Raw genomic sequence first — 27,931 nt, forward strand, 5'->3', positions numbered from 1 at the left:
TACCACTTATAACTTTTCTAATATTTTAGGGATCATGACACACTCCTAGATGATGTACTTGATCTTCAAATATAAATTAATCAATTATTGAATTGATAATAAATTAAATTATTTGATTTATTTAATTCTATTTATTTAGAATTATAATTTATATTTGGATCAACATATTAGAAACCTAATAGGTTACACACATTAAGAATCATTTTTCAGAAATTAAACTGGGATAATTAATCAAGTGTGACATGATTGAAAATAATTTAAAAAATTAATCACTAGAATGTATTTAATTCAAGGATTATAATTCTAGTCTTAGAATAATCAAATAGAGACTTGATTGATTAAATTTATAAAACTATCCTTAAATAATTTTTGAATATTCTTTAAGAAGAAAATATATATTTTATTATTTATAGAGTTTTTAGGATTCCCTATAAATATAAAGTTATACCTCTTATTTTAGAAGGGTTATCTGTTAGATAGAAAACTACATGAGTCACAGAATAAAGAGCTAGCATTCTAGGCATAACAATCCATCTCTTCTAAATAGGGATTTAGGAGATTTATCATTGGTGGTTCGTGTGGATTTCTGTTGGAGGCCAAACAATTAGACGACTTGTGGTTTACAACAACTCAGCCTTTAAAGAATTATTCAAAGCCAAAGAAGATCAGATCTTCAAGTAATAAATCCATAAATAACTCTAAATCTGTCTAACGGGATCCTAGGGACTCCCGAATATTACCTTAAATTTATTATTTCAGCTATGTGTATGCATTTCAGGAACTTAACAGTGGTATCAGAGCCTTCGTTAGAACAATTAGGGTTGTTTGATTGCATATTTTATTGTTATTGGTGTTAATTAAGAATTAATTTTGTGTGTGAAAAATTAAAAAAAAAATGATTAGTTATTGTTTTGAACAGATCAGATCTGGTTGGAATATGGATTTTATGTCTAGATTCCAGTGACTAAAAAAAAGGTTTTGGTCGTTGTGCCTCCACTAGCAGCGGTGCTAGCCGCTTGTGCACCTTGTATGGCGCATAAGCCCACACGCAGCCAGACATAGCGCCTCTTCACCAACAGCCATTGGTGTCACTGTTCTTCCAACGCAAGGTAGAAGCCTCATGCTAAAGGCGATACACCGCGAGGGGTTGTCTCTCACGTTGTTGGCGAACAGCAGCGTTGGCTACCACTACACCAGCCACTGGCAATGGGCAGAGAGCCCAGTGCTGGTAATGGGGAAGAAGATGAAGAAGGGCAGAATTATGATTATGCCCCTGGTGTCTCTTTAGGGTTTGGGGAAATTACCCCTTACCCCTACCCCTTTTAATTTTAAATATTAGGCTTTTAAGTTTGCATATTGTGAATATGGCCCTAAAACTTTATTTCTAATTACAATTTAAGGTCTTAAGGTAAATTATGAATTTACACTCTATAAATGAAATTTAGATTTTATCCTAAATTAAATTAATTATAGAATTAAGTTTCCTAATAGAATTAAGAATGGATTAAATTGTTTAATTTTTTTTTAGTTTTATATTATCCTAATAGGATTAGGATTTATTTAATTAAATTTCTTTTAAAAAAATATTTTTTTCTAATTTATTGAGAGATTTTTTCAGCCAAAAATTTTTGTTTGGGAAATTATCAAATTGGATTTGATTGAATATTTCTAACTGTTAGAAATATTATTTTAAATTGCACATAAAGTCAATAATTAGAATAACTTGCAATATATATTTTTAATTCTGCATATTAAAATGTTTAATGGACATTAAAGACTAATGTGATTGTGCTTTTATTTGAAGGTTGAATGGTTGTAATTTATATTAAATAGAACCTGCGTGTCCTAACTTATCTCTATTTTTTCTTCTGGGTTGTAATTTTTTTCTCATTTGATTCCCCTTGAATGTAACTCGATATTTTTTTAATTAATTATGTAAATGTTATGTAATTTAGAAATGTAAGAATTTAGATAGAAAATTATTATGTAATCCAAGACGAAGAAAGAAATAGTGATGAAGGCTACAATTTAAATCATAGTTATTAAACCCGGCCCGGGGGTTGACCCGGCCAAGGGGCCGGGTCCCGGGTTTCATGGGTCAACCCGGGTCAACTTGGGTCAACCCGGATTAACCCGGAAAAATTAAAGTTTTAATATTTCATATGAAAAAATCCATGTAAATATAGATTATACATATTATGAAGTTTAAAAGAATATTTTAAAAAGTTTTTTATCCTACATTAAAAATATATTATGTTAAGCTTTTAAGTTAAAGTATTTAAACTAAAAAAGTTTTTTATCCCACATTGAAAAAACATAACTTTTTTCTTGGAAACATAGAGTATATATACTAATGAGTTTCAAATCCCACATTGAAAAGATAATATATTATCCTTTTAAGTTGAAGTATTTAAACCAAAAGGTTTTTTATCCCACATTGAAAAAACATGATTTTTTTCTTGGGAACATAGAGTATATATACTAATGGGTTTCAAATCCCACATTGAAAAAACATGGTTTTTTTCATGGGAACATAGAGTATATATATGAAAGGGTTTCAAATCCCACATTGAAAAGATACCATGTTATCCTTTTAAGTTGAAGTATTTAAACCAAAAGGTTTTTTATCCCACATTGAAAAAACATGGTTTTTTTCATGGGAACATAGTATATATATATGAAAGGGCTTCAAATCCCACATTGAAAAGATACTATGTTATCCTTTTAAGTTGAAATATTTAAACCAAAAGGTTTTTATCCCACATTGAAAAAACATGGTTTTTTTCATGGAAACATAGAGTATATATACTAATGGGTTTCAAATCCCACATTTGAAAAAAAAAAAAAAAAAAAAAAAAAAAAAACCGGGTCTCGTCCGGGTTCGCCCGGGTCGCCCGGGTTTGGCCGGGCTGTTGCCACAGCCAGTCTTTTATTAAACCCAGACCGGTCCAACCACCGGGTCGACCGGGTCCCAGGTCGACCCGCCGGGCCGGGCCGGGTTTAATAACTGTGGTTTAAATGCTTGCAATGAATTTATGAAGACTTGCTACAACTACCTTGGATTTGACTATCTAATTCCATTCAATTAGCTCAAGGGAATTAGCTTAGTTTAATGTTTATATATAAATTGTTATGTATGAAATGTATATCTATTATGTCATGTTATGTATGAGACCTAGTTAATTGATAATAAATTCCTCAATTATATATTAAGTACATGTTGAGAACATGAATAGTTGTCTTTCAATTTTATATGCATAAAATCAAAGTTCTATTCATGGATAATTTATTAAGTTACTCAATGTTACTATAAATCGAATATGTTTAATGCTATAAAATTAGGTCTTACATAACTAACTTGTATAATCTGGATAAGTCACTCATGATCATATGAAGTTAGAGGCATGAGTTAGGTGAAACATATATGATATGTTTAAACAAAGATTTGTCACCTAATTTATCTAGGAGTCACATAAAGATGTGATTAATAAACTATGTTATCTATCTAATTTAATTTATTTTAATTTGTTAAGTCACTCAAGTTCAAATAAATTAAACGGGATTCTAGCCCATTAAGAAAATCTAAGCGAGATTTCCTAAATTAATAGGGAGGGCTATTAATTTGCAAGAAAATAGTGGGAGATCAAATTAGAATTAAAGACCTTTTCTAAATTTTAATTTAAATATGTATGCATGAAACTAATACTCGCTCTCTTTACATAAATAGGTTGATAGATAAAATCAGTAGTAATATATCCCTACAAAGTATATTTGATGCTAACAAATTGACTAAATCAAACTTCTTGGAGTGGTACCGAAATTTAAGAATTGTTCTCAAACAAGAAAGAAGGTTATATGTGTTTGAAAGTCATATTCCTCGTGTCTCTAATGAGGATGCTCTTATTGAAGTTAAGACAAAATATCATCGTCATATTGATGACGATGAGCAGGCTACATGTGTGATTTTGGCTAGTATGTCACCTAAACTTCAAATAGAGTATGAGAATATGGATGCTTATAATCTGATTAAGCATCTCAAATAATTGTTTGATGTTAAAAAGTATAAGACCTCTAAGGAATTGTTCTCAAGTCCGATAATAAAATGTCCTAATGTAAATACTCGTGTGATATATATGATTGAAAACTATCTTGCTACTTCACATAACATTTCTTGGATATTGTATATCAGATATGGTTTTCATATTTGTAATAATGATCAAGAACTAAAAAAAGGTAGAAGATTGCTTAAGGGTGAAGTGGACCTACATGTAGGTAATGGAGCAAGAGTTATTGCATTAGTTGTAGGAACTTATAATTTAACTTTACCTAGTGGGATGTTACTAGAACTTGATAATTGTTATTTTGATCCAGTACTTGCTAAAAACATTGTATCCATTGCTTATTTAGATTTGAATGGATTTAGATTTATTATTAAGAACAAATATTATTTTTTCTATAATAATGATGTTTATTATGGATTAAGTAATTATACAAATGGTTTGTATGTAATCTAGAGATACCCACATTCAATATAAACATCAGAAGGAATAAATTAGATAATCCACATTTATCTTAGTTATGGCATTGTAGACTAAGTCATATTAATGAAACAAGAATCATTAAGCTACATAAAGAAGGATATTTTGATCCTTTTGATTATGAATCATATGATACTTATGAATCTTGTTTATTGGGTAAGATAACCAAAACACTCTTAACTGGAAAGAGTGAAAGATCAAAAAAAATTGTTAGGTTTGATACATACAGATATATATAGACCAATGAATGTTCATGTCATAGGTGGATATACATATTTCATTACATTTACTAATGATCATTCTAGATATAGTTATGTGTATTTAATGAAATATAAGTCTGAATCATTTGAAAGGTTCAAGGAATTCAGAAATGAAGTTGAAAAGAAAACTAGAAAAAATATTATGATACTTCGATCTAATCGAGGTGGTGAATACTTAAGCTAATATTTTTCAATATTATCTAAAAGAGAATGAGATTCTATCACAATGGACACCTCCTGGAACACCACAACACAATGAAGTTTCTGAAAGGAAAAATCACACCTTATTAGATAATGAGTTATATAGACCTTTCATTTTCTTTCTAGATATGCCCCACAAACTACTGCTTACCTTTTAAATAAGGTTTCATTCAAATATGTTGATAAGATTTCATATGAGATATGAAAAGACAAGAGACCAAACTTATCATACCTAAAGATTTGGAGATGTGACACTTATGTGAAGCATAATGTATCTGAAAAGTTAGGAGCTAAGTCATGTAAGTTTGTGGGATATCCAAAACAAACATGTGGATATTATTTCTACCACCCTATTGAGCAAAAGGTTTTGTCTCAAAACATGCTACCTTTGTAGAAAAAGAATTTGTTCTTGAAAGGAATAGTAGGAGGAAAATTGAACTTAAAGAAGTTCAAGAGCCACAAACTTACATCCAAGTGGAACCTGAGCCTGAGAATGTAACTTTGGATGATCAGTATCAAGGTGAAGAAACACAAGAACTCCATAGATTTGGTAGGACACATCAAGCACCATTAAGATATCAACTTCTCATGGATGTTGAGAATGACAAGTTACTTATGATTGATAAGCCTACCAACTACATAGAAGCAATATTTGATATTGATTCTAAAAGATAGCTTGAAGCTATGAAATTTGAAATGGATTCCATGTACACCAACCAAGTATGGACTTTGGTTGATCCACCTGAAGGAATAAAATCATTGAATGTAAGTGGGTCCTTAAGAGAAAGACTGACATGGATGGGAATATACAAACGTACAAAGCCAGACTAGTTGTCAAAGGTTACAAACAAAGACAAGTTATTGAATTTGATAGAACCTTCTTGCCAGTGGCTATGTTAAGATCCATAAGAATTTTGCTTGTTATAGCTACATACTATGATTATGAGATTTGGCAAATGGATGTTAAAACTACATTCCTGAATGGAAATCTTCACAGGGATGTGTATATGACATAACCTCAAGGTTTTGAATCTAAAGAATTTGCAAACAAAGTATGCAAGCTATAAATGTTCATTTATAGACTTAAGTAAGCTTCAAGGAGTTAGAATATCTATATTTTGGGTCTGATATGGTCTCTATTAATGAATATGGGTTTGGGTTACATGGGGTCTAAAGTTGGCTTGGGTTAATTAAGATATTGGGATCATATCAGATTTGTTTAGGGTTGATTTTCTAATTCTACAAGGACTTAAATTAGAAAAATATTCTCCTAAAATTCAAGGAATTTCATTGATTAATTTCCCTATTATTTAAGAGAATATTTATCAATAAAGGAGAAAGTTTCTTAGTCAACAAAGGATGCTAGGGGGGCTATCAGATCTGATTTCCTAAGCCATGAATGATTAATTAATGATTCTCTTAGTCTAGGAAGGAAATTAAATTAGAAAGTATAAAAGAGGGAGATTTTCTTCATTAATTGTCCATGTAAAACAAGGAAACTAAGCACAATAGGCAAGACTTCAGAATTAATTCCACATTTAGATAAGATTTTCTAATCTATTTGGGACTTTTTAAGGGTGGCAAATCTAACTCTAGCATATTTAGAATATTAATTTCAGGTTTTTATTATTTTCTTATTGGTCTTTGGTTTATTATTACTTATTTGAGTCAATTTTATAAGTGGGCTCAAATCAGCCCACATATTAGGATCCATTAGGGTTATTTGAAGCATTATATAAGTGTTTTGTATGTTGAAAAGCAGGTAGCGATGGATATATGAAATAAACTTGTGTTTTGTGTGATGCAACACATTATCTTTGTTGGGAAAAGATCAAATCTGACTTATCAAGGTATAACTAACCTTATGACATCATTCAATTCAATTCCAATAGTGTTTGTGTCTTGGGACGGGTTTTCATTGTGTCACACTTCTCAAACCTGATTTTTAGCTTTCATAGGGAAGTACCATCTTTGTTGGGGGTTGTTTGGGCACGTGATCAAGAGGTTCGTATCAGTTGGTATCAGAGAAAAGATGATATATCTTTGAACTAGAGGTCATTCTGATATCGTTTAGTCTAGTTTTCAATTCTGGTATGTAAAAAAATTAGTAACGGGTCAGATTTGCATCAAGTTCTAAAACGTAATCCTTACTGTTTGTTTTTGTCCAAATCATTTTGTTTCTATTATAATTGGATTATTTAGGATTCAAGTAATTGTGTTCACTAATTTTCACTTCTGTTTTATTTCGTGTCTTCGTTTCGGCTACAATTCGTACGAATTTGCATTGCTACTCATGAAATCATAATCGTAGTTTCATTTTGCTTTGTTTTTAGTATATTTATTGATTCTTGAGTCTAAAAATTATAATTGGATTGCGATGTGAAGGCTACTGACTTTGATTTATTGATTTCAATTCCTAAAGAACCAAAAGAAAGCAAGTTGTAAGGTAAAAGGCGTAGTGAGCTTATTAAAGTGAAAAGCCTTGATTTTTATGTGAAACACAAGTGGTGTGAGAATATATTTTGTGCTACTATCCAAATTTTACAGATTCGAAGAATATCTAAAAACAACAAATTGGCAACATAAAACCTTGACGTCGCTTTCCAATTGCGAGTCATAGGCCGAAGAAATACGATTCGAAGGGTCGTACAGATGTCAAATATGATTTTGAAGAGTTTGTTGATGAAAATGAAAATGCGGGTAAAGATGACTATGATTTTGCATCTGTTGGTGAGGAATGTGAATTTTCATGGCATAGGGAATAATGAAGATATGGACGAGGGCTTGGACTCCATAAAACTTAAAATTCCTAACTTCCAAGATAAAAGCGATCCTGAGGCTTATTTGGAGTGGAAGAAAAAGGTAGATTGGAATTTTGATTGCCATAATTATTCTAAACAAAAAAAAATGTGAAATTGGTGGTCATTGAGTTTACGGAGTATGCATTGATTTGGTGGGATCATATTGTAATCAATAGGTGGGGAAATGGGGAGAGCGACCCGTTCAGACTTAGGGGAGATGAAAGTCTTAATGAGGAGACAATTTATGCCAAACCACTATTATAAAGACTTATATCTGAAGCTACGAAGTCTGAATTAAGGCTCTAAGTCAGTAGATAAATATCATAAAGAAATGAAGATAGTAATGATTCGGGTCAATGTTGTTGAGGATAGAGAAGCCACCATGGCTAGATTTTTTAATAGGTTGAATCGGGACATTGCCAATATTGTTAAGCTATAATATTATGTGGAGCTAGAGGACATGGTTCACATGGCTACGAAAGTGAAGAGACAACTTAAAAGTAAGGGACATGTTCGGCTAACATTTAATTCGGGTTCTTCATCATCTTGGAAGCTGAATCTAAGTAGAAAGGGTATTGTCTAGCTAGGGTCATTTATTCCTTCCAAAGTCAAACCACCAAAGGCTAAAGTTGATGTCCTTACTGGTTCCAGAGGTAAATACAAAACTCAACCTAAACATACTCATGAGGTTAAATGTTTCAAGTGTTAGGGACATGGACATTATGCTTCGGAGTGTCCAAACAAGAAAATCATGATGATTAGAGATAATGTTGATATCAAATCTGAAAGTGACATATCTGATTGTGAAGGCATGCCACCATTGGAGGATAATAATGGGTATGAGTTGTGTTTTGCGTGATGCATCACATTATCTTTGTTGGGACAAAGATCAAATCTGACTTATCAATGTATAACCAATCTTGTGGCATCATTCGATTCAATTCCAATAATGTTGGTGCTTTGAGACAGGTTCTCATAATATCACACTTTTCAAACTTGATTTTTGGCTTTCTTAGGGATATATGATCTTTGTTGGAGGTTGCTTGACCACATGATCAAGGGGTTCACATCTGTTGATATCAGAGTTAGGTTCCGAAACAAGGTCATATCCTTCTGTTATTTTTGTTTTCTTGGTGTTCCTTTAACTTTTTCATTGTTTGCATCGTTCATCTTCTTCTTCTTTATGTCTGCGGCATGTAAGAAAAAAAAAGAAATATTCCATCTTGTTACTTTCTCTAATCATATCAGTAGCATAAAAAAACAAAAAAAAAAGGATTAAACAAAATTTGAAGGTTGATTCAATTTTACCGCAAAAACACAACTCTTAGTAAACCATAAACAAACCACTTCATAATCAATTAAACTTCATATTCCATCTTCTAGGGGTGAGATTGCATCATCTATTAAATTTAGGCTTATTTTGACATCGTTTTCTTAAGATTTTAATTTGAAGTTCAATTCTACTACATACAAGGGGTTTGGGTACCTAGACATAAGAAAATTATAGGTGTCATTAAATTATAAAAGATTGTATTAGTGATGGTTGTAAATATGGTAATACATGGAAGAGAACATGTATGCTGTCTGACTTATGACTCATATTAATGACCTAAGTAATTATAATGTGACCTAAGCTAATTATAATGTTAAAGTATCATTTTAATTGATTTATCAGCTATTATTTTTTAAATTGGTCTTTTTGGTGCAAGTTTGTGAGTCAAATTATTGTTAGTTTTTTTTATTTATTGAAGTGGCCCGGTAACCTTGTGTTAGTATTCATGTTTAACTTAGATTTTCAATTAAAGATAAATTGATAAATTTTACCAATTAATTTGTTTAATAATCACTGAGGAACTTAAAGAATCATGATGGATAATTATCCTCCTAATTATGTTCTTGACCCACTACAGAAGAACACCAAATAAATCATAATAGATAATTGATAGCAAAATTTATACGATTTCCCTCACTAAAAGAATAGGTGGCAAAGGGAGGCAGGCGTGAATTTTTATTTTTTTAACAAGGGTTTCTTCAGATATTATGGCTTCCAATGGTATGCAATTCCATCCTACTGTTTTATTTTATAGAATGTTATAGGGTTACTCCTAGCAGTCTTTGTATGGTATCTCTCATAAGCAATTAGACAATTCCGCTTTCAGGGTTAGGGATTATGTATACAAAATGCAACAAATGCAGTGTTCCAAAATACAAAACATGCAGATCAGTGGATGAGCTTCCGTCCCTGACGCATCCCAACTACTCATTGACAAACTTGGGGATGGGACTCCCTAATCTTAGCAGAAAACCAACTTGAATGATACTAGAGGATGCCTTTAAGATTTCCTTTTCTGCTTCTCCTGCCAGTTCCATGGCGTCCCTATGATGCCGCAAGGAAAAATATCAAACATAGCACAACATGATGATCAAGAACATCAAAAGGCTGACTTACATACCTGATCAAGATGCTAGGGCGCATGGAAATTTCAATTTGGAGTAATATATTGCCTTGCATCAGGTGGCGTGTTATACGCTCAACCTCTATTTTCTGAAATCCATTAAAACCTCTTATAGGTTGAAAGAAAAAAAAGGTTAAAACAATAAAATGAGACAAATACCTCCGGGATCTTTGATGAGAAAACGTCAGAAACAATCAGTTCAATGTCTTTGTCATCCAAAGAAATCTTTTTATTCTGATTCACTTTTCCATTTAAATTTTCTTCTTGATCCATCATAGTAGGAGAAATACATAAATATGCGGGATCTGCAAGCACATTAGAAAATGTGGTAGGGCACAACTGTAGAGTCAATTCTATATATGTAAAGGGAAAAGGTGATCACATATGGTGAATTGTTAGACAAACGGTAATGACACATAATCTGGAAAACAAAATAAGGACATAAGAAAGATGGTAAGACATTGAATCATTTGATAGACCATGTTGACCAAGAAATTAGAAGGCAAACAGAAAATCAAGGGTTTGGAACTTTGGATTAGCAACTAAAATAAACAGGATCCAACTGACACTCCTTATTGGGACTACCCAATTAGATTTCGAAAGCTTTTAAGTCAAATAATAATTATCCAGAAGATGTCATCCATTGTGTTACCCTCTCACTCAACCATTCATGGCAGATGATAGAATCAAGTATCATACCTATGTGTATAAAAACTTCAGCTATTCCTGGATGGGAGTTGTGAATTTCCTGGCGAACATTTTCACCGATTTCATGAGCAGCACTAACACTAAGAAAAGGATCAACCTGCAAGTAAAATAAACCATGTCAATCAAGAGGGAAACCACAAGGTCAATTGTCTTAACATAAATTCAGATTTTCAACTAAACTTCGAATTGTACCACAAAAGCATCAAACAACTTGACATTCAGAAGAATAACCCACCACAATATGTACATCAAGGTATAGAGATGAACCAGCCCTCCTTCCTCTCAAGCGATGGCATCCCTGTAAACAATTACAAAGGATTCTTGAGCAACAATGCCAGGAAGCAAAGACCAACTAAAAGTACTCAACCATCATTCAACATATATGACAGGACTAATCATAAGGTACACTTTACAGGCCATGCAAAAGGGATGATCACATTTTTATTCCTTTCTACCTTTATTGATAATTCTATTCAACTCCATCAACTTCAAAATTTCCATTTGAGTAGTGATAAAATCTCCAATCAGGTATATGGTTCTACAAAATCCCTCTGGGAATTTCTAAACTAATTGCAGTGGTGGTATTTGTTGAATAATGTACTAGGAAATTTTAGTGTAGTCTAGACATTCAAGATGAAAAAAATTAAAAATAAATGACTCGTAAAGTATCATGAAAAAAAGAAATTGCACTTCATAGTTCTACATGGTGTTCAAAAGTCTCAGGAATTTCATGGGTGGTATGGCCATTCCACTGGTTATTGATTATTGAAATCAAAACTTGGGAATATCTATCACAGTTATGTTGCTTCACTAGCAGTTAACCACCACCCCCCCCCCCCCCCCCCCCCCGGAACTGTCCCAACAAATATTAATAAAAAGTTCTATTGGAATTTTTTATTAACTGGTAATCATATTTGCGATCAAAATGTGTATTATTTCTATATAAGCACTACAAGGTCTCTTGCTGCAAAAGCTGGCACCATGTCTCTGGCATTCCAAGCAAACTCATGGCAAAGGAGATGGGTTGTACAGAAGAACCACAATCATTTACTGATTAGCAGTTAGCATCATATCTGACTATTCTATGTTTCTGAATCAAATTTAATGCAAAGCCAGCCAACCAAAGATGTTGAGCTGAAAAAGTTGAACTGTCCCATTAGTTTTAGGTTCAATACATGGGACAAAATTGCAAACTGACAAAACTAAAAGGAAATTTCATTGTGATGGGATATCCACAGCTATTAGCTTATGCATTTTCCACTATTGTTAAGTAGCGACTTTCAGTATTCTGAAACTATGTCAGCAACCAAAAGAGCCTAAATGATAGGTAATATTAAATGAATAGTGAACACTAAACAAATGACCATAGAAGTTCTGAAAAGAAAAGGGTTTATAGGAATAAAATCCCGATGCCTACCTGGACTCCCTGAACTTGTAGTATTGTTTGCTTTATAGGATACAGATCTTCCTCTGGGATTGCAGCATCTACCAGTTCCAAAACACTATGATTTGTCCATAACATGATGTCAGATAAGGAGATTCATGCCGCTAGAAAATGCATCTGATGCTCAGTGAAAGATTAAGTCAAAGTAATTGGAGGTATACCTCTGGTACCCTGATTCAAGTCCAGCTTTAAGTATCATACCCGAGACAACAAGTCCAGCAAGAGGATCCAGAAACTTTACCCCAAGAATAGCCCCTCCTAAAGTGATGAAGAATAAATTGATGGTCAACTAGCATCAGTGATTTAAGAACACTTGGGAGAAATGAATGGGCAGAACAAGAAGATTAAAAGTGTATTGAATACTATCTATTAGAAGAATTGGAAAACAGTTTTTCCAAAGATGAAACAGACTATATCACTATATGGCTTGTGCTTTATAAGACGTATAGAAATGGCCATGGTACCAAGGGTTAGCACAAGTGGTTAAAATTTGGCCAAGGATACCAGGAGGTCCTCTGTTCAAAGTCTTGCTTTTGCATCTGCCTATGTTTTAACAATAAATAAATATATATAAAAAAAAACCACTAACAAATCACTTCAGTGAAACTAAAGATAGAAGAAAAGAGGGCCAGTACTTTGCCCAAGTCAATAGGATGAACCAGGTTACAGCCTCACGTCATAATATGCTATGAAAAGGCACCATAAAATACTTCGTGCAGGAATGATGAGAAAGAATAGGGCTAAGTGTTATTCATCATTCACGCGGACATTGACATTTCAGAAACACTGAACAGTTGGCACCAAAATAAGAAATTTTGAAAGAACAATTGGCTGCCTAGTATATAAGACAGATGTTTTTTACAAATTAAGTGAAACACATCTTGCAAGCATGATTTCGGCTTTCACATCAGTTTAATTTTAGGAATCTTATTGATCCAAAACTTATTGGGGTCTTGATAGTGTGTTTTTTGACAAATCTTCCATGACATTAAATCAAATTCAGATTTTTAAACGGATTATGTACTGATAATTAATCTACAGTCTGTCATTATGTTGCAGTAATTCTAAACTATACTGCAAGTCTTAAACAAATTATGCTGCTTAGTTAAAATATCTTGGAATAATTAGCTTCATGTTCAACTTAGACCAAACCATACTGAATGCCAGCTACATGAATAAAATCTTCTTACCAACACCAATAAGAGCAACAACAGATGAAATGGCATCTGCACGATGATGCCAAGCATTTGCTTTCATTAGTCCACTTCCTTGCCTTTCCCCAGCTCGTTTTGTTACCCAGTAAAGCCTGCAGGAAAAAGAAACATGAGGTGACACAAAGACAAATGAGCCAAGATCATAGATTTCAATAGAAAAGGAAGCTGGAAAAGATGCTATAGACAGGAAATAGACAAGCCACAGAGCAGGGAACGTAGTTAGGGTGTTATCTTCTGCACAAGAAATAAAGGATGTAGAGTGGGATGTAAGGGTCATAGATACATATATAGACACAATACAGAAAGCTCCTAGTTGTTTTTGCCTTTAGAAGCCATGGACACGGGTGTGTATATAGAAATATTTAGCAAAACAGGCTACATGTTTCAAATGAGATTTTATTAACCAAAGTTGCACTTCAAAAACCATCATCACACAATGGCAGCACAACCATTGCAAAAGAAAAGACTTCAAGGATATGTCCATCAACATAAAGTTATTATTATCTGAATAGACCGTGGTATATCTGCCAAATGAATAATTTCAAGGCTATTGAACAGGCAAGTGAAAGAGAAGCAACCACCTCTTCCTAAAGAGGAAACAAAAGAGGATTGTCCAGAAATAATGCAACATATCTTACCCTTCTTTAACAGAAATTGATACAATTGTCATACTCAAAGCAAGGATGGGATGATCCATGTCAACCCCATGATGATGCCCACCTTGAAGATGATTATGCACATGTTCATGGGTCAATGGATGGTTTGCTACCTCAGGCACTGCAGTCAGCAACCCCTGCACACGAAAAAGGTTGATTTCTACAATTTTTTATTCAAAATCCTTTATGAAGTTTATGTGAGGCAGGTAGAGTAATTTTATTCCAAAATGTGGACAAACTTCATGGTCGGTGCTAATGAAGATGAGAAACAAGAGGAAATGAACTATACAAGTAAAAGATCTAATGCATGCCACGCAATACCACCAGCAGTTGCTAAAAGCATGCAAGATATCCCAAGGGCTCCAAGAGTTTCAAACTTGCCATGCCCTGAGAGGAAGGAAAACCAATTATGAAACCAAGAAACAGGCCCCTATGCACAATGCATCTAAAAGATTATTGTACACCTTATGCGAAGGAAAAAAAAACTCAGGAACCAAAAATAAATACAGCACATCAAATTTAGCTGTTACTAGGGGTATCCAAGACACACTTGAAGCTAAGGTTCTATAGAACAAAAACGGTGCTCAATACAAGACGGGCAAAACAAACTTTATTATGTGCATATATCATCATGAATCGATTGAATGAACCATCCCGGATCAATTAAAAATCAATCCCAGGATGATTTATCGATAGACATGCGCAGGCCTTTCTGGATGTTTAAGAGGGAAAACAAAATTCAGATTATTCTCTGCTTCCTCTAAAATATCTATGTTTCCACAAGGACAGATGCAAGAGAAATCCCAACCCAAGACAAGTTAAAACAGCCAAATATGTTTTACTAATTTGGACATTACTGCATAGATTTGCTAGGATTAAAAGACATTAATAATCATTTTTCAACAAATTACATGATTACAGCCTAAAACCTAAACCGAGAGAGAGAGAGAGAGAGAGAGTGAGTAGAGCTTAGGTACAGATTAAAAAAAGTGACCATAAGGGTGTTCTTTATCTTTAGGAGCCATCCCAGCTTTGAAAGACCACAACGCAATCCCACTAAGCACCACGTCAGAGACAGAATGAGCAGCGTCGGCGATGATGGCAGTGCTACCAGATAAATAGCCAGTGAAAGCCTTTCCAGCCGCCAAGCCGATATCGGCAGCGAGTCCCAAACGGAATATGCTTTCGCTTTGCTCACCAGGAGAGGGTCGGTGGTGGTGGTCAGAGTGATGGGCATGAGAATGGCCAAAATGCCACCTTCTATGGATTATGAAAGGAGGAGGGTTGTTATAGCTATTGTTATTATTAACTTGGTGGTGAGAATTGAAGGGTGGTTGGAGTAGGAAGCTGGCACTGGCACTGCTAGTAGCACTCGGGTGGCGTCCTGAAGAGATAAAATGGGATGATTTGTACAACAAGATTGAATTACTAAATCTTTTGTAGAATTTGAATCCCATTATTTTATGTTTTTTGGAAGGAAATTGAAAGGCCAAAATAAAAATGAAGGATGGAGAAGGAGCTAGGGATAGGGATTGGGAAAGAGATAGGAATATGATTCCGATTCCTCCTCTTCTTCTTCTTCTTCTAGAGGGCACTTGGCATGGCAGGAAAAGAAAGAGCAAGAGAGAAGAAACATTATTGTGGTTGGGTTGACCACAGTCAGCATCTATTATTATTTTGATGCTGATATTCGCTCGCTTTTCTTGCCTTAACAAGTCGTTGGAAACCATTTTTTCTTAATGTAATTAAATTTAATTGATTTGAATTCAATTGTTGTATTTTTTAATGATATAAAATTTAATTTATTTTATTTTTTATATTATTATAATTTTTTAATCTTATTTCTTTAAAAGTTTCATAAAAAAATTAAATAAATGTTTGAAAAGCTAATTTTAACATTAAATTTCTCCTTTTCTAAATTCTAAATCACAATAGCTCATCTCTAATTTATTTTTATAATTTTTTTTTGAGGTTGAATTTTATTTTTATAATTTTTTTAAAGATTAAATTTCTTTTAGAATTTAATTTTTAACACTCAAAACGATTTCAAACATATAATTTTATTAGAATCTCTAAATTAAATTTAATTCAAGAATTCCAACATATTGTATTGCATCGCATTGCATTTAAAGTTAGTTTAAAAATGATAATAATTACTTTTTAAAATATTTTTTATTGATAAATATATTAAAATAATATTTTTTATTTTTAAAATTTTATTTTTAATACTAGCAAATCAAAACAATATAAAAAATAAAAATTAATTTTAAACAAAAAAAAAATTAAATTTTAACCACCCTCTATTTACACTGAAGTCTTCTTAAGTTCTAACCCATTTCTACACATGCTTAATTAAGTTCGAGGCCAAATTGATGGAAAAATAGAATTTATATTCAATTGATATTGGTGTAACATGTTAATGACTAAATTGTGATTTCACTCATTCAATGGTGTTTTTTTTTTTTTTTAACAATAATAATGATTAATATTCTTTGACTTCATTGAATCACGGATTATGCGACGTCTCTTCAAATTCTGTGTCCAATATTGTTTGGTGCCACTGCACTGCAGCAGCTACCAAAGCTTGAACCTGAGTGATGATGGTGCATAGCCTGTTATAATTCCATGCCATCTTGCAACCTCATGGTCAATGCGATTGGAACCATCTTTCCCTCCTCCGACAGTTTACTAATCTTAAAGATTTCCTTCTCGAAACAAAAACGTCCATATTGGTCAAACTCATGGATGGCATTTTAATTTCCACTCATCTTTTTGAAATCATCCTTGTTTAAATTCTTGAAATCGAAAAATGAATACAATAAAATTAAAAAAAGGGAAGAGATTCTAGTTACTTTACCAAGACCACGTCCCAATGACGCAGAGCCATCTCTTCTCTCAAGTTTTTAGACACTAGATGCTCAAGAGTATCATCTCGAAGAAAGGAGGAGCTGCAACTTCGTCCAAGTATTAGATGCTTTCAGTCAAAATTTAGTATCGAATCCCAAGTATCTAAACATTTGCATTCGCTGTTAGAATTCTCCTCGTCACAACCACACACCCTATATAGCGTGTAAATCCCTGTCAATACATTCACTCCAAGCAATGGATCAGCCCAAGCCAGGCCATACTATGAAAGAAGCTTTCAAGTCAATCAGTGCCATCTTCTGTTTCCATTCCAGTTACGGTCCCCATGCCCAGAGGAATTCCGTTGCCTGGACCTATTATTATTATTATTATTATTATTAGGCATATAATCCCATCCGGAATTCATTCTGGATCTGGGTCCTGAATGGTTTCTCCCTGGCATGTACTCTTGTGATTCATAACGCCTATTCTCCGGACTCCAAGACTCATAACCCTCATCACCCACATCACTCACATATTCATTTCTTTCCCGGGGAGGACCTGACCTCAACGATGGCTGCACAGGCCCTCCAAATGATGACACATAGTTTGTTTGATTAACTTGGGAAGGGGAGTTTGAGACTAAACCCTGCCTAACTCTCCAGGAATCAGCCACTGGACCTACATCACCAGTATGTGGCCGTGTAAAGTATACAATCGGAGGTTCGTTTATCTGGGGAGGTTGTGACTGTAACTGTGTTGGTGTTGGTACGGCGGTTGTTGATGGTGGAAAAGGCACTAGCCGTCTCTCCTGTGGATTTGATGTGAAAGAAACAGATGGAGTTGATTTTATGTTGTTCATAGCAGCTGAAAGGTTTAGCAAGGAAGGGGTGTTAACAGGTAGAATTTTCATGGTTGAAACCATTTCTGAGGATGGTGTCTGTAACATTGAAGAATTTGAGGGGTAACTCTGGTTTGCTGGGAGAACTATTGAAGGTTGTCGGTTTTCAGGTACTATGGAACTTGTTTGAGGCATTGAGAAAGGGTTCATCACTGCCGAAACATGCTGGGATAGTAATGGAATGCTAGCTTGCTGCTGCGGTATTCTGATGCTAGTGGCCTGATTTTGATGCTGCACCAAGCTAGTATGCTTTTCTGCTAAGGGGACACTGGTGGGGACTCCAGGATCACTGTATACAACTCTGTTCCCCATTGAAGCCTGCTGGGAAAATGGATTCTTGGCAAATTCTGATCTCCATCCACTCTGCATATTTTACAAAGTAACCAAAGAGAGTGTTTATTAGCATATATGATATATATATATATATATATATATATATATAAAGAAATCTGAAAACAATTATATACCATTTTTATTTACTTTTTTTTTCCAATGACAACACCTGCGAGGGGGCCACTACATTTTTAGTCGAGCACAATTTTCACAGCATGGGACACATCAATCCATCATTCCCAGCTAATGGGAGATAAGATAATCAGTGGATGAACAATGGCAGAAAAATGCTTCAACCATATTTTCCAGCCATTGCTGGCAGCTCTAATAGATGAGGGGTGCAAGAACTACAAAACCCATTTCTAAACTGCTGAAAACATCCAAGCAATTCCCATGGACAAATCCCAAGTTCCACAACTGGTCACACCTCTAATTGCCCAAGTTCATTTTGACCTTTATTTTATTTCCATTGCAAGTAGAGCTTTGTGCATTCCAGATTTTAATTTATGCTTACCTATGAATTTATTTTTACTAAATTGCAAGAGAGCAAATAGCTCTACCCATAGGAAGTTGACAACAGTTTAATGATACATAACAAAATTTGCAATATTGGCCTATGTCACGCACCGTTCCAGGATTGTTGCTCGAAGGAGTTGGCGATGGAAGTGAGACTTCAACCTTCTCCTCCACTTTCCCACCAAGCCCATTTAAACTACCTGCCAGACCAGCCCCTCCTGTCTTAATCATATCAAGCAGCTTCACAGTTTCTTCACTTGATAAATTGCCAGCTTGGCCAGAAGTCAATGCAAAAACCAATTCTGGATTTTTTAACAGTACAGCAAGCAACTCAAGATCTGGTTCAGTTGCACTCCCTCCACCAACCTGAGGCAGGGAAGGTGCAGATGCAACTACTGTATTTACATGTTCAGTATGGGAAACCTGTGTTTCTGCAACATCAGCATCAGGTGGCTGTTCAATTGGAATCTCTGGGGTCAATGTGTCGTCATAATCCATCTCAAGGTCCCATGGTTCCTTTGGATTAGATGGTATCTGCTGGACTGTCTGATAGATGGTTTCTATCTCCCTACGGTTTCTGTTTTTCTGAACATCAACTTCTTTGCTATTTTCACCAGTTCCCACTCTCCAGAGAACGCTGAGTTTTATTTCTGCAGAAAAGAGAAGTGCATAAAAGGCTGAAAAAACCAAAGAATGTGCATTGAGCTAATAAGAAATACCAAAGGAAAGCAGCAGTAGAAGAGAAAAGCCTGAACAAAATCAAATAATCTTGGACAACCCATGAGAAGTTGAAGATAGCAGTTTGGTTTTGAGAGAAATAAAAAAGACACAGGAAGTGAAGGAGCTCAGCCACCCCTAATTTGCAAAGAACCCTGTTGTGAACGCCCTGAATCCTGTCTAGCCAAAGTCCAAATAGTGCTTAAGCTGATTATCCACTTCCGTAAAACTGATTCTCTATGCATTGTTTAATATATTTACAAATTTGAAACAAGATCCTCCCTGCTTGGAGTTCACCAACCAGTTGTTTGGGCCCCATGCTGACAATATACAGTCCCCAGTCCAAAAAATGATAAGCACTGCAAACCCCTTTTCACTCATGATATAGTGCTTGATACGTGCTCAATTCCAAGATAAGGAAAAAAAAATTACAGTTGTATAGAAAAATGGTTGGCAAACCAAAAACACCACAAGTACATAATTTTCACCTTTAAATTTCATGTCCTCACCATTGCAATCCAGCAACCATATTCAGGAGTTTCAAGTTTGAAGTAATTGACATGATTTGATACCATATTGTACATGGATACCATAATTGAGAAAGAATTAAAAATCAATGTGCCTATGTAATAAGATAGATAATTTCCATGTTCATAGCATATGAGCAATCTTCAGGAATTTTCTGCATCCAGTTAAGATGCCATTGTCACTTGTTACCCACCAATGATATAAAATCCAGTAAGAAGCATAAACTTCACTTTATAAAGTAACTTGTATTGTTCTGATCTTATGCTGAGTTTTCACACAAGACATTAACAGTTCAAATACTACTTTCTTTCCTGGTGAAAAGTTAGTACTTAGAAAATTAATAGCATGAAACAAGTTTTTGAATCCACGTCAGTACTTAGAAAATTAATAGCATGAAACAAGTTTTTGAATCCACGTCCCCACAACTACAAAAATAGTCTTTATCAACAAACTAGTTAGCATCTTCAATACACATTGGCACATGTTGTATTTGTAAAGGCTATCCACTTGCTGTATTACAAGGTCAATCCAAAAACCAAAATAATTGTGATGAAATGGCAGGGAATCAAGGGATGAGCAATTAAATGGAAAGTGTCAAACTAGAAATTGAATATTGACATATATCCAAAACTATTAAACAACAAATATTTTAAATGCGTCTGCATCTCATCTATAACTACATACAATACACACAAAATGATCCTGGAATTCTTGATTGCACACTATTAAAATTCGGATAACAATTTAAAAGTTGCCTTGCTTTATCCATAAAGCATCTACTCATCTGCGCTAATATTATTAATCGAACATCAAAGTAACCAACAAAGAAAAACCAAAAGCACATGTACCTGGAGGAGTCTGCCATGGGATCTGGACTTTAATGCAAACTCCCCCCATGGGTTCCTTTGAATTGATTTCTTTCTTTAGATCAAGGAAACCCTCAACCTTACTAGAAACTTGGGGGGGAGGTGTCACAGGTTTCTTGTATTCCTCAATCTTTGGCCGGATATGAATTTTAGAAACTGGACACAAACTGGGGATCATACTTGAAGGCTTATTAAGCCCTCCATTTTTCATACCAGTGCTTCCATTGGATGAGGAACCTGTTTTCCCATGCTTGTTCTGCATGAATAAAGCACGCATTTTTGCTTTTTGGATATCATCCGCAGACATCGGGCGACCTTGATTAACAGGGGCAGCTTTGGTCGCCTGAGGGCTCCTGCCAGCTGTTTTCTGGCCTGGCTGTTCAACAAGCTGAACTTTTCTACGTTCTCTTGTATCTGTTCCTAGCTAAGGGAGGTACTTAAGAGTTCATCCAAACAAATTAAACAAGAAAACTACAAAAGCACATTTATCATTGAGGTGCTTCTGTCATTCAAGAGGATGAATTATTTCCAATTCCAAGAAAATAAAATCCCTTAGTTAGGAGCTTTTAATTTTTAGGTGCCAGCTGAAAACGAAAAACAGATAAGCTTGATAAATGAATACATCTGAGACCAATCTTTGACAAACAAAAGGTAAAACAAATAGAAGAACAACAATCAAAAGTGCTCTTGCACTTCAAGCATTATATTTGGGATGAGGTAAAATTGATCAGTCGAAATGACTAAGCAAAAATCACAACTTTATCAACCATTCAACCAGGATTCCAGATAAATCTGTAACACAACCAACAATTTCTGAAGGTTATGCCCCCAAATGGGTTGCTGAAGGGGTTTTCCATCATTAAACTGTACCTTAAGTTTGATAATAAGAAAGAGCTATCAATTAATAGCTATAACAAATTGAAATATTTTGAGATTGTCAGTCAGATTAATGTTTCTCATTCATTACTTAAAAGTATGGAGATTATGTGAGAATTTCCGCATATTCCAAAGCTGTATAACTTTTAAGTGAGATTTCACAAAACATATAGCAAGATAATTGAACTTGAAATCATCGCCAATGTCACTAAGGAACTGATTAATTTCGTTTTTATAATCAGCTAGACTATAAAACATGATTTTGCCACCTGCATTAAAATTTGGTCGATTGACACCAAACTCGATAAAATGCTGGTCAATTGGCTGAAATCAATAATTGCAGTTAAATAGGCTGTTAGAACAGAAGTAAATTGCACATTTAAAAAATTGAAGTACTTAATAAAATGTTTTGAAAAAATCCCTCCTACATGTGTTGATGATGTTCACTTCTGGCTCACCAATATTTCCACCACCAAATGAACCTGACACTGGCCAGACAGCAAAGATCCTGGTGTTGAGGCTGCTGTAATTTTCAAAAGAAGTGCAATTCATTTATTGATTGGGACAAATTGACCAACATTTTGTCAATTTTGGCGTCAATCAACCAAATTTGAAATGCAGGGGTAAGACAGTCATTTGCTACAAGCATAGGGGCAAAAAGGTGGTTTTACCAATTAAATATCTACAAAAGGCAACCAGATAAGCTAGTCCAGGTAACTGAACTCACTTGCCCATGTAGCATCAAATGATTTCCTTGCTGCATTATATTATGTAAATATTACAATGGAAACATTATAAAAAAGCTTAAAGCTCAACAATCGCTTCAGTTGATTTGGACTCTTTTCCTGGTAAAGAAAAAGAAAAATCCAGAAGAACAACCAATCCTGTACAAGTAAATGCATAATCAAATTCCTCTCATACTCCATGTGCCAGCTCTGGGGGAAACCAATAATAAAACACAGTAGATAAATATCAACTAAAAGATACTACAAGTCAGTGGTTTAGGGCTGCACTCACAATTATAGTCACTGTAACAGCTAGCATGGGTGAAGAGAGTAGCATGCATCAGTTCTTGCCATACAAGTTTCCTAAGCTAAGCTTTCAAACCCTAAGACTGTCAGGAAAATATATTTAACCTAATGGTGAATACTTTGACAAGGTATGTCCCAGGCCATTGTTTATATCATAGATAAAATGGTAAGAATATCATGTGGCTTTGGACTTTTCATTTAATAATGCAGTGACCAGTTTACTGTGTGTAAAACAAGCATGCACTGAGAGATTGATGAAACTATATGATGATGTAAGCAAAAGCTTCATCAGTTAACCAAGGAAAAGATAAGTCAGTCAATTTTCCTTCAAATGCCAGAGAAATTGCAATGCACCACTTAAAAAAAAATTCTGAGGATACGGGATGAAGATGCGCCTAGAATGTGCTTCCTGCTCAAATCATCTGTTGATGCAGGCAACAGCTTCAATGCTTGCGAAGACTCAATTTTCCTAAAAAAAAAGAAATTTAGGCTGAATGCCCCCAACAAACACCAATAACAAGTCAAAAAAAAAAAAACATATCAATACCTGATATTTTCAGAACTTTCAGATGAGAGAGCAAGAACACCATCCTGTTCAGAATAAAAGCTATTAGAGAAGTCCTATAACATCAGTCCACTTTTGACCATGCAACTGATTGTGCATAAAACTTACAGGATTACCAATATCAGACTGCCATGATTCATTGCCCATAATTTCATCAATGCTGCACAAAATTAGAGCCAAAAGATGAGATTTGACTAAACAAATCTTGCAAGTATAGGAGGTAATCACATGAACTTACCTCTGCTTCAAAATCATGTCCTGTGCATCTGTAGACGACTTTATGCCGTTGGGTTTTTTGATTGCTTGACTTTTTGCAAACATTTTGCTCCATTTTGATAACAAAACCCTGGCCCTGTTTGATATGTCTGATCTTCAAATCAGATAAATGAGGTTCAAAATTATCACAAGGCACATAAAGAAAGGAAGCACACAGATGTATCTCATATCAAACAATACAAAACTCAAGAGGATTCATCAGAACAAGGCCAGAATCAGTGTTGTCAAAGCCAAAAGGCACCAAGCCTGTAAAATGCCCGAGGCGCTCGCCCGAGTGAACCAAGGCAATATGCTATAAATATTATATTATATTATATTATATTATATTATATTACATAAATCTAAAATATATATCTTCCCAATTAAGATTAGATCATTAGAAAATCAAAAGAAAATATAAAATACCATAACATGGTCACATAAAGTTAAATTTTTCACCCTTAAAACAAAATAAGATAATTTAAAGTAGTACGTAGCCAAATAGATTAAAAAGCAAAATTAAATAACATCATCATTATTCATTAATCTTCAAAAACATCTTCATCCATGCTTTCCTCTCCTTCACTTGAATCCTCCATATCCTCCATTTCATGATTATAATCAAAATCCTCATCTCTCAAACCATACTGCACTTGTTTAGAAAAAAATAAAGTATTACCTGTACAGATGTGTTGTTCTCCGACTCCCACTGTTGAAAAAAGAAAGTGTGGCTGGTGTTTCTCTTCTAAGTGTCCTTCATTGTCTGTTTGTCTCCCACTTTAAAGATTTATTTTAATTTTTTATCCTAATCTTTGTTTTTTACAAAAATGCCCCTAAGTTGTTTCTTGTGGTAAATTAAAAAAATGGACAAATAGGTCAAAACATAAATCATTTAAAAAAAAGAAAAACCCAGCAGAAAAGGAAGAACTTCAAGCAAGCGCTCGCCTTAGCGCCTTGCACCCACTCACAAGGCACTCGCCTAGGCGGGTACCTCATTGAAATCCAATGTCTGAGGCTAATAAAGGCGCCGGGGCCTCACCTCGCCTCACATGGAGCGCCTAGGCAAGCGCCTCAGCGCCTCTTGACAACACTGGCCAGAATGGTGTCAAGACCGAACAATACACAAAGAAAGGAAGCACAACTGCTAATTCATCCATCTTGTTTATTTGTCTGATAAGCACAGAAGCAGTCTGTGATCAAATTGGTTTACAAAAAATAAAAGCACCAGAATGTTGACAATATCTTTATATTCATAACAAACTGGTATGAACTTTGTTATCCATAATGAGAAAGCCAAAAAAACCAGAAACTATCATCCCCGAGCAATAAGAACAGTTACAAACATTATAAATAGCCCATGGAGTTCATTTATCAATTAGTAATTAGAAACTGACATCTGATGTAATATGCAAGAATGAGAGAACAAGAAGCATAATATAGGAAGGTCAAAAGGCACAAGATAACTCTCTGAACAAAAGCACACCTGGAGTCCTGTAAAACCGCAGTCCATTGACACTGTGAAGTACAGCTGACATGTGTTCAGGAGGAGCTTTATGTAGGGGTAAATGACAGAATACCTGCAGACACCATAGATGCAATCCTAAGCATGTTTACAAGGTAAGAAAATTGCAGGGAAGATGATAAAAATTTACAATTACCTTCAAGGTGACAAGAAGAACACTTGTTTGTTCTTCAGCAGCTGCTTGACTTAACCATGTTGTCAAAATCATGACACCACCTTTAACAAGAAACCTGGGAACATGCGTGGAAAAGATTAAATGCAAATGGAGAAAAAATCACATCTTGTTAGATACATATAGCAGGTTGCAAAGTACCAATTTAGAACAGCTGGAGTCTGTATTTGCAAGATCCATTCCATGAGCTTCACCTGCCCAGAAAATGTTTCTTCTTTCCGCAACAAATCAAAAATCTTCTCAGCAAAATGTTTATCTAATTCATCTAAACCAGGCAACACATCATCCTGTGTTGAGCAAGAGGGTACTTCATCAACTCTGGAAGGACCAACAGCGTTTAAGGGAACAGGATCCTGGGCAACAGAGTCTAAGGGAACTGGGTTCAGGCTTGCAGGGTTTAAGGGAACTGGGTTCAGGCTTGCAGAAATTAAGGGAACGGGATTTGGGCTAGAAGAGTTTAAGAGTGATGAAGTGGGGCTAGCAAAGTTTAAGGGAGCTGAGCTGGAGCTAACAAAACTGAAGGGAACAGGATTGGGGGCAACAGAGTTCAAGTAAAATGGATTGGGGATAACAGCGTTTAAGGGAGCTGGATTGGGGCTAACAGTATTCATGGGAACTGGATTTGGGGCAACAGAGTTCAAGGGAACCAAATCAACAGGCATCAAAGCATCAGATGTTGTTGGGACCCCATCTTGAGGTCCTTTGTGTGCATTAACTCTAATAGCCTTCTCCCTTGACAACCGAACCAGTTTCCTCACTCTCATACGCTGGCTTGCAAAAAAATCTCGAACCTATAGTCGATGCAACACCATGTCATGAGCCATAACAAATACACATCCAGACGCTAAAAATAAATTAGGATCAAAACAAGAAAAAAATTGCAGAAAAGTAATCAATATAAATGAAGGCATATGTCTCCAAATTCGTGTAAATACATGCAGAGTAATGGTGAAAGTCAATGCATGAATTTTGTCCCAAGCCAGACTTGAGCATAAAGAAAGGAAAATCACCTGTGTAACTGTAGCACCGAATTGAGCACTAATCTCACGTGATTCCTTCTTACTAATTGCATCTTTGATAGAGAAAACTTCTTGCATATACTTGACAGCCTTAGGGTTTATCAAATCTCTGGGTCTTTTTCCTGCCGAATCGACATACAATGTTAGTATTGACCGACAGCAGCCCATTTTACAAGACTTTTGATCATTATCAAGACACAAACAGAATCATATCGATACAGTATATTCATAAAAAGGTAAGGTAGAAGCCGTAAAAAAAACTCACCAATTTTTATCGACAGAGCGCCAGCAGCCTGCGGATGATTTCAAAAGATAAAAAAAAAATTATAACAAGGGGGAAAGCCCTAAAAACTTATGATTTATAAAGAAATTAGGAAAAAGACACACCATTTCTTGAGAAAGAGGATTGACGCCGGTGAGTTTGCATTGAGTAACAACAATTCTTTGAAGATGATCGATTTGGTTGTGAAAAAGCTCTCTCTGCGAATCTAAAAACTTTTGAAACGACTCCACAGAGCTCCCAATCTCTGTTTCTGTCAAATCCTCCATTGTCAAATTCGAAAACTGGAGCAGTCTCGATTTTCGATGTACCTGCACAACTACGCATTACACTATAGTTGCAGTGTGAAGAATTTCGTGGTTTCTAAATGAAATAACAGAAAGTTCGCATTAGGGCTAGGGTTACAGGAATAAGGAGAGAGGAGGGAGATGCGTGGATTGGGGATAGGCAGCTGCGAGCGGATGAGCAAGCAAATTAGGACCTAAACTAGCACGTGAGAAAAGAAAATAAATTAAGCTTAAGAACCACACGCACAATTCTGCTGGCGCGCGCGTGCCGCGCATCTAAGTTTTTCGGTGGGCTCGAAATATTTATGTGCTGCTGTTTTCAAAATTATAACAAGTTAAATGATACAGGGAAGGCAATAAATTTTTTACTGTAAATTATAATAATTATTTTATTTTTACTTGGATTTTTGTGTAATTAAAAGGATCATGGGGTGTTTTAGTATTTTTACAATGTATTGTTATTTTTAAATCAAAAAGTTGCGGGTGCGGATTTCTCGCGCCCCAGCGAGTGGGCAACACCCGCACCATTAAGGAAGCACGTATAACGCTTTCCAGTGGTCAAATTTGGTTTTCCCTCATCTAACTGGATGCGCAGTCATGCCCTCTTCCACATGGTAGGGCACCAGTAGACAGATAATGATTGAATTGCCGCCAATGATCAATTGTTTATGTTTTTTCTTTCTTTTCTTTTTCCTGACAATCAAAATGTATAATTGTCCTTTTTGTTTGTTATTTGTCAAATTATGCATGTTTTCTATTATCACGTACCTTGGGTCTCACATTGTCTGTCAGACCCGCACCTAGATCAAAAAATTTAAAATTTTTCAAAAGCACGATTGGACTGTAAAAACAAGTATTGCCTCATTCAAGTATGATTTTTTATTCATATGCAGTTGAACTTAACTATAAATTTTTTTTTTGTTTGTATAACTTATTTTATA

General features: G+C 34.9%; 2 protein-coding genes across 2 annotated transcripts; both read right to left on the reverse strand.

The window, feature by feature from the left end:
- Positions 1 to 9,851: 9,851 nt before the first annotated feature.
- Positions 9,852 to 15,949, reverse strand: LOC18096465 (metal tolerance protein 2). The gene is made up of 11 exons (XM_006386701.3): positions 15,273 to 15,949; positions 14,568 to 14,665; positions 14,261 to 14,415; positions 13,599 to 13,714; positions 12,570 to 12,666; positions 12,382 to 12,466; positions 11,200 to 11,262; positions 10,956 to 11,061; positions 10,416 to 10,561; positions 10,254 to 10,345; positions 9,852 to 10,177 (listed from the first exon to the last, which is right to left on the reverse strand). The coding sequence occupies exons 1-11, from the start codon at positions 15,733 to 15,735 to the stop codon at positions 10,057 to 10,059; spliced, it is 1,542 nt and encodes a 513-aa protein (XP_006386763.1). The 5' UTR covers positions 15,736 to 15,949; the 3' UTR covers positions 9,852 to 10,056.
- Positions 15,950 to 17,007: 1,058 nt separating this feature from the next.
- Positions 17,008 to 27,180, reverse strand: LOC18096466 (homeobox protein LUMINIDEPENDENS). Its single transcript, XM_024592219.2, has 13 exons — positions 26,811 to 27,180; positions 26,689 to 26,716; positions 26,415 to 26,545; positions 25,546 to 26,195; positions 25,369 to 25,462; positions 25,194 to 25,287; positions 23,694 to 23,820; positions 23,564 to 23,615; positions 23,438 to 23,481; positions 23,271 to 23,359; positions 20,966 to 21,397; positions 18,984 to 19,522; positions 17,008 to 18,386 (listed from the first exon to the last, which is right to left on the reverse strand). The coding sequence occupies exons 1-13, from the start codon at positions 26,970 to 26,972 to the stop codon at positions 17,430 to 17,432; spliced, it is 3,399 nt and encodes a 1,132-aa protein (XP_024447987.2). The 5' UTR covers positions 26,973 to 27,180; the 3' UTR covers positions 17,008 to 17,429.
- Positions 27,181 to 27,931: the final 751 nt, after the last annotated feature.

This window comes from Populus trichocarpa, chromosome 2 (genome assembly GCF_000002775.5).
Source record: "Populus trichocarpa isolate Nisqually-1 chromosome 2, P.trichocarpa_v4.1, whole genome shotgun sequence".
Classification (NCBI taxonomy): domain Eukaryota; kingdom Viridiplantae; phylum Streptophyta; class Magnoliopsida; order Malpighiales; family Salicaceae; genus Populus; species Populus trichocarpa.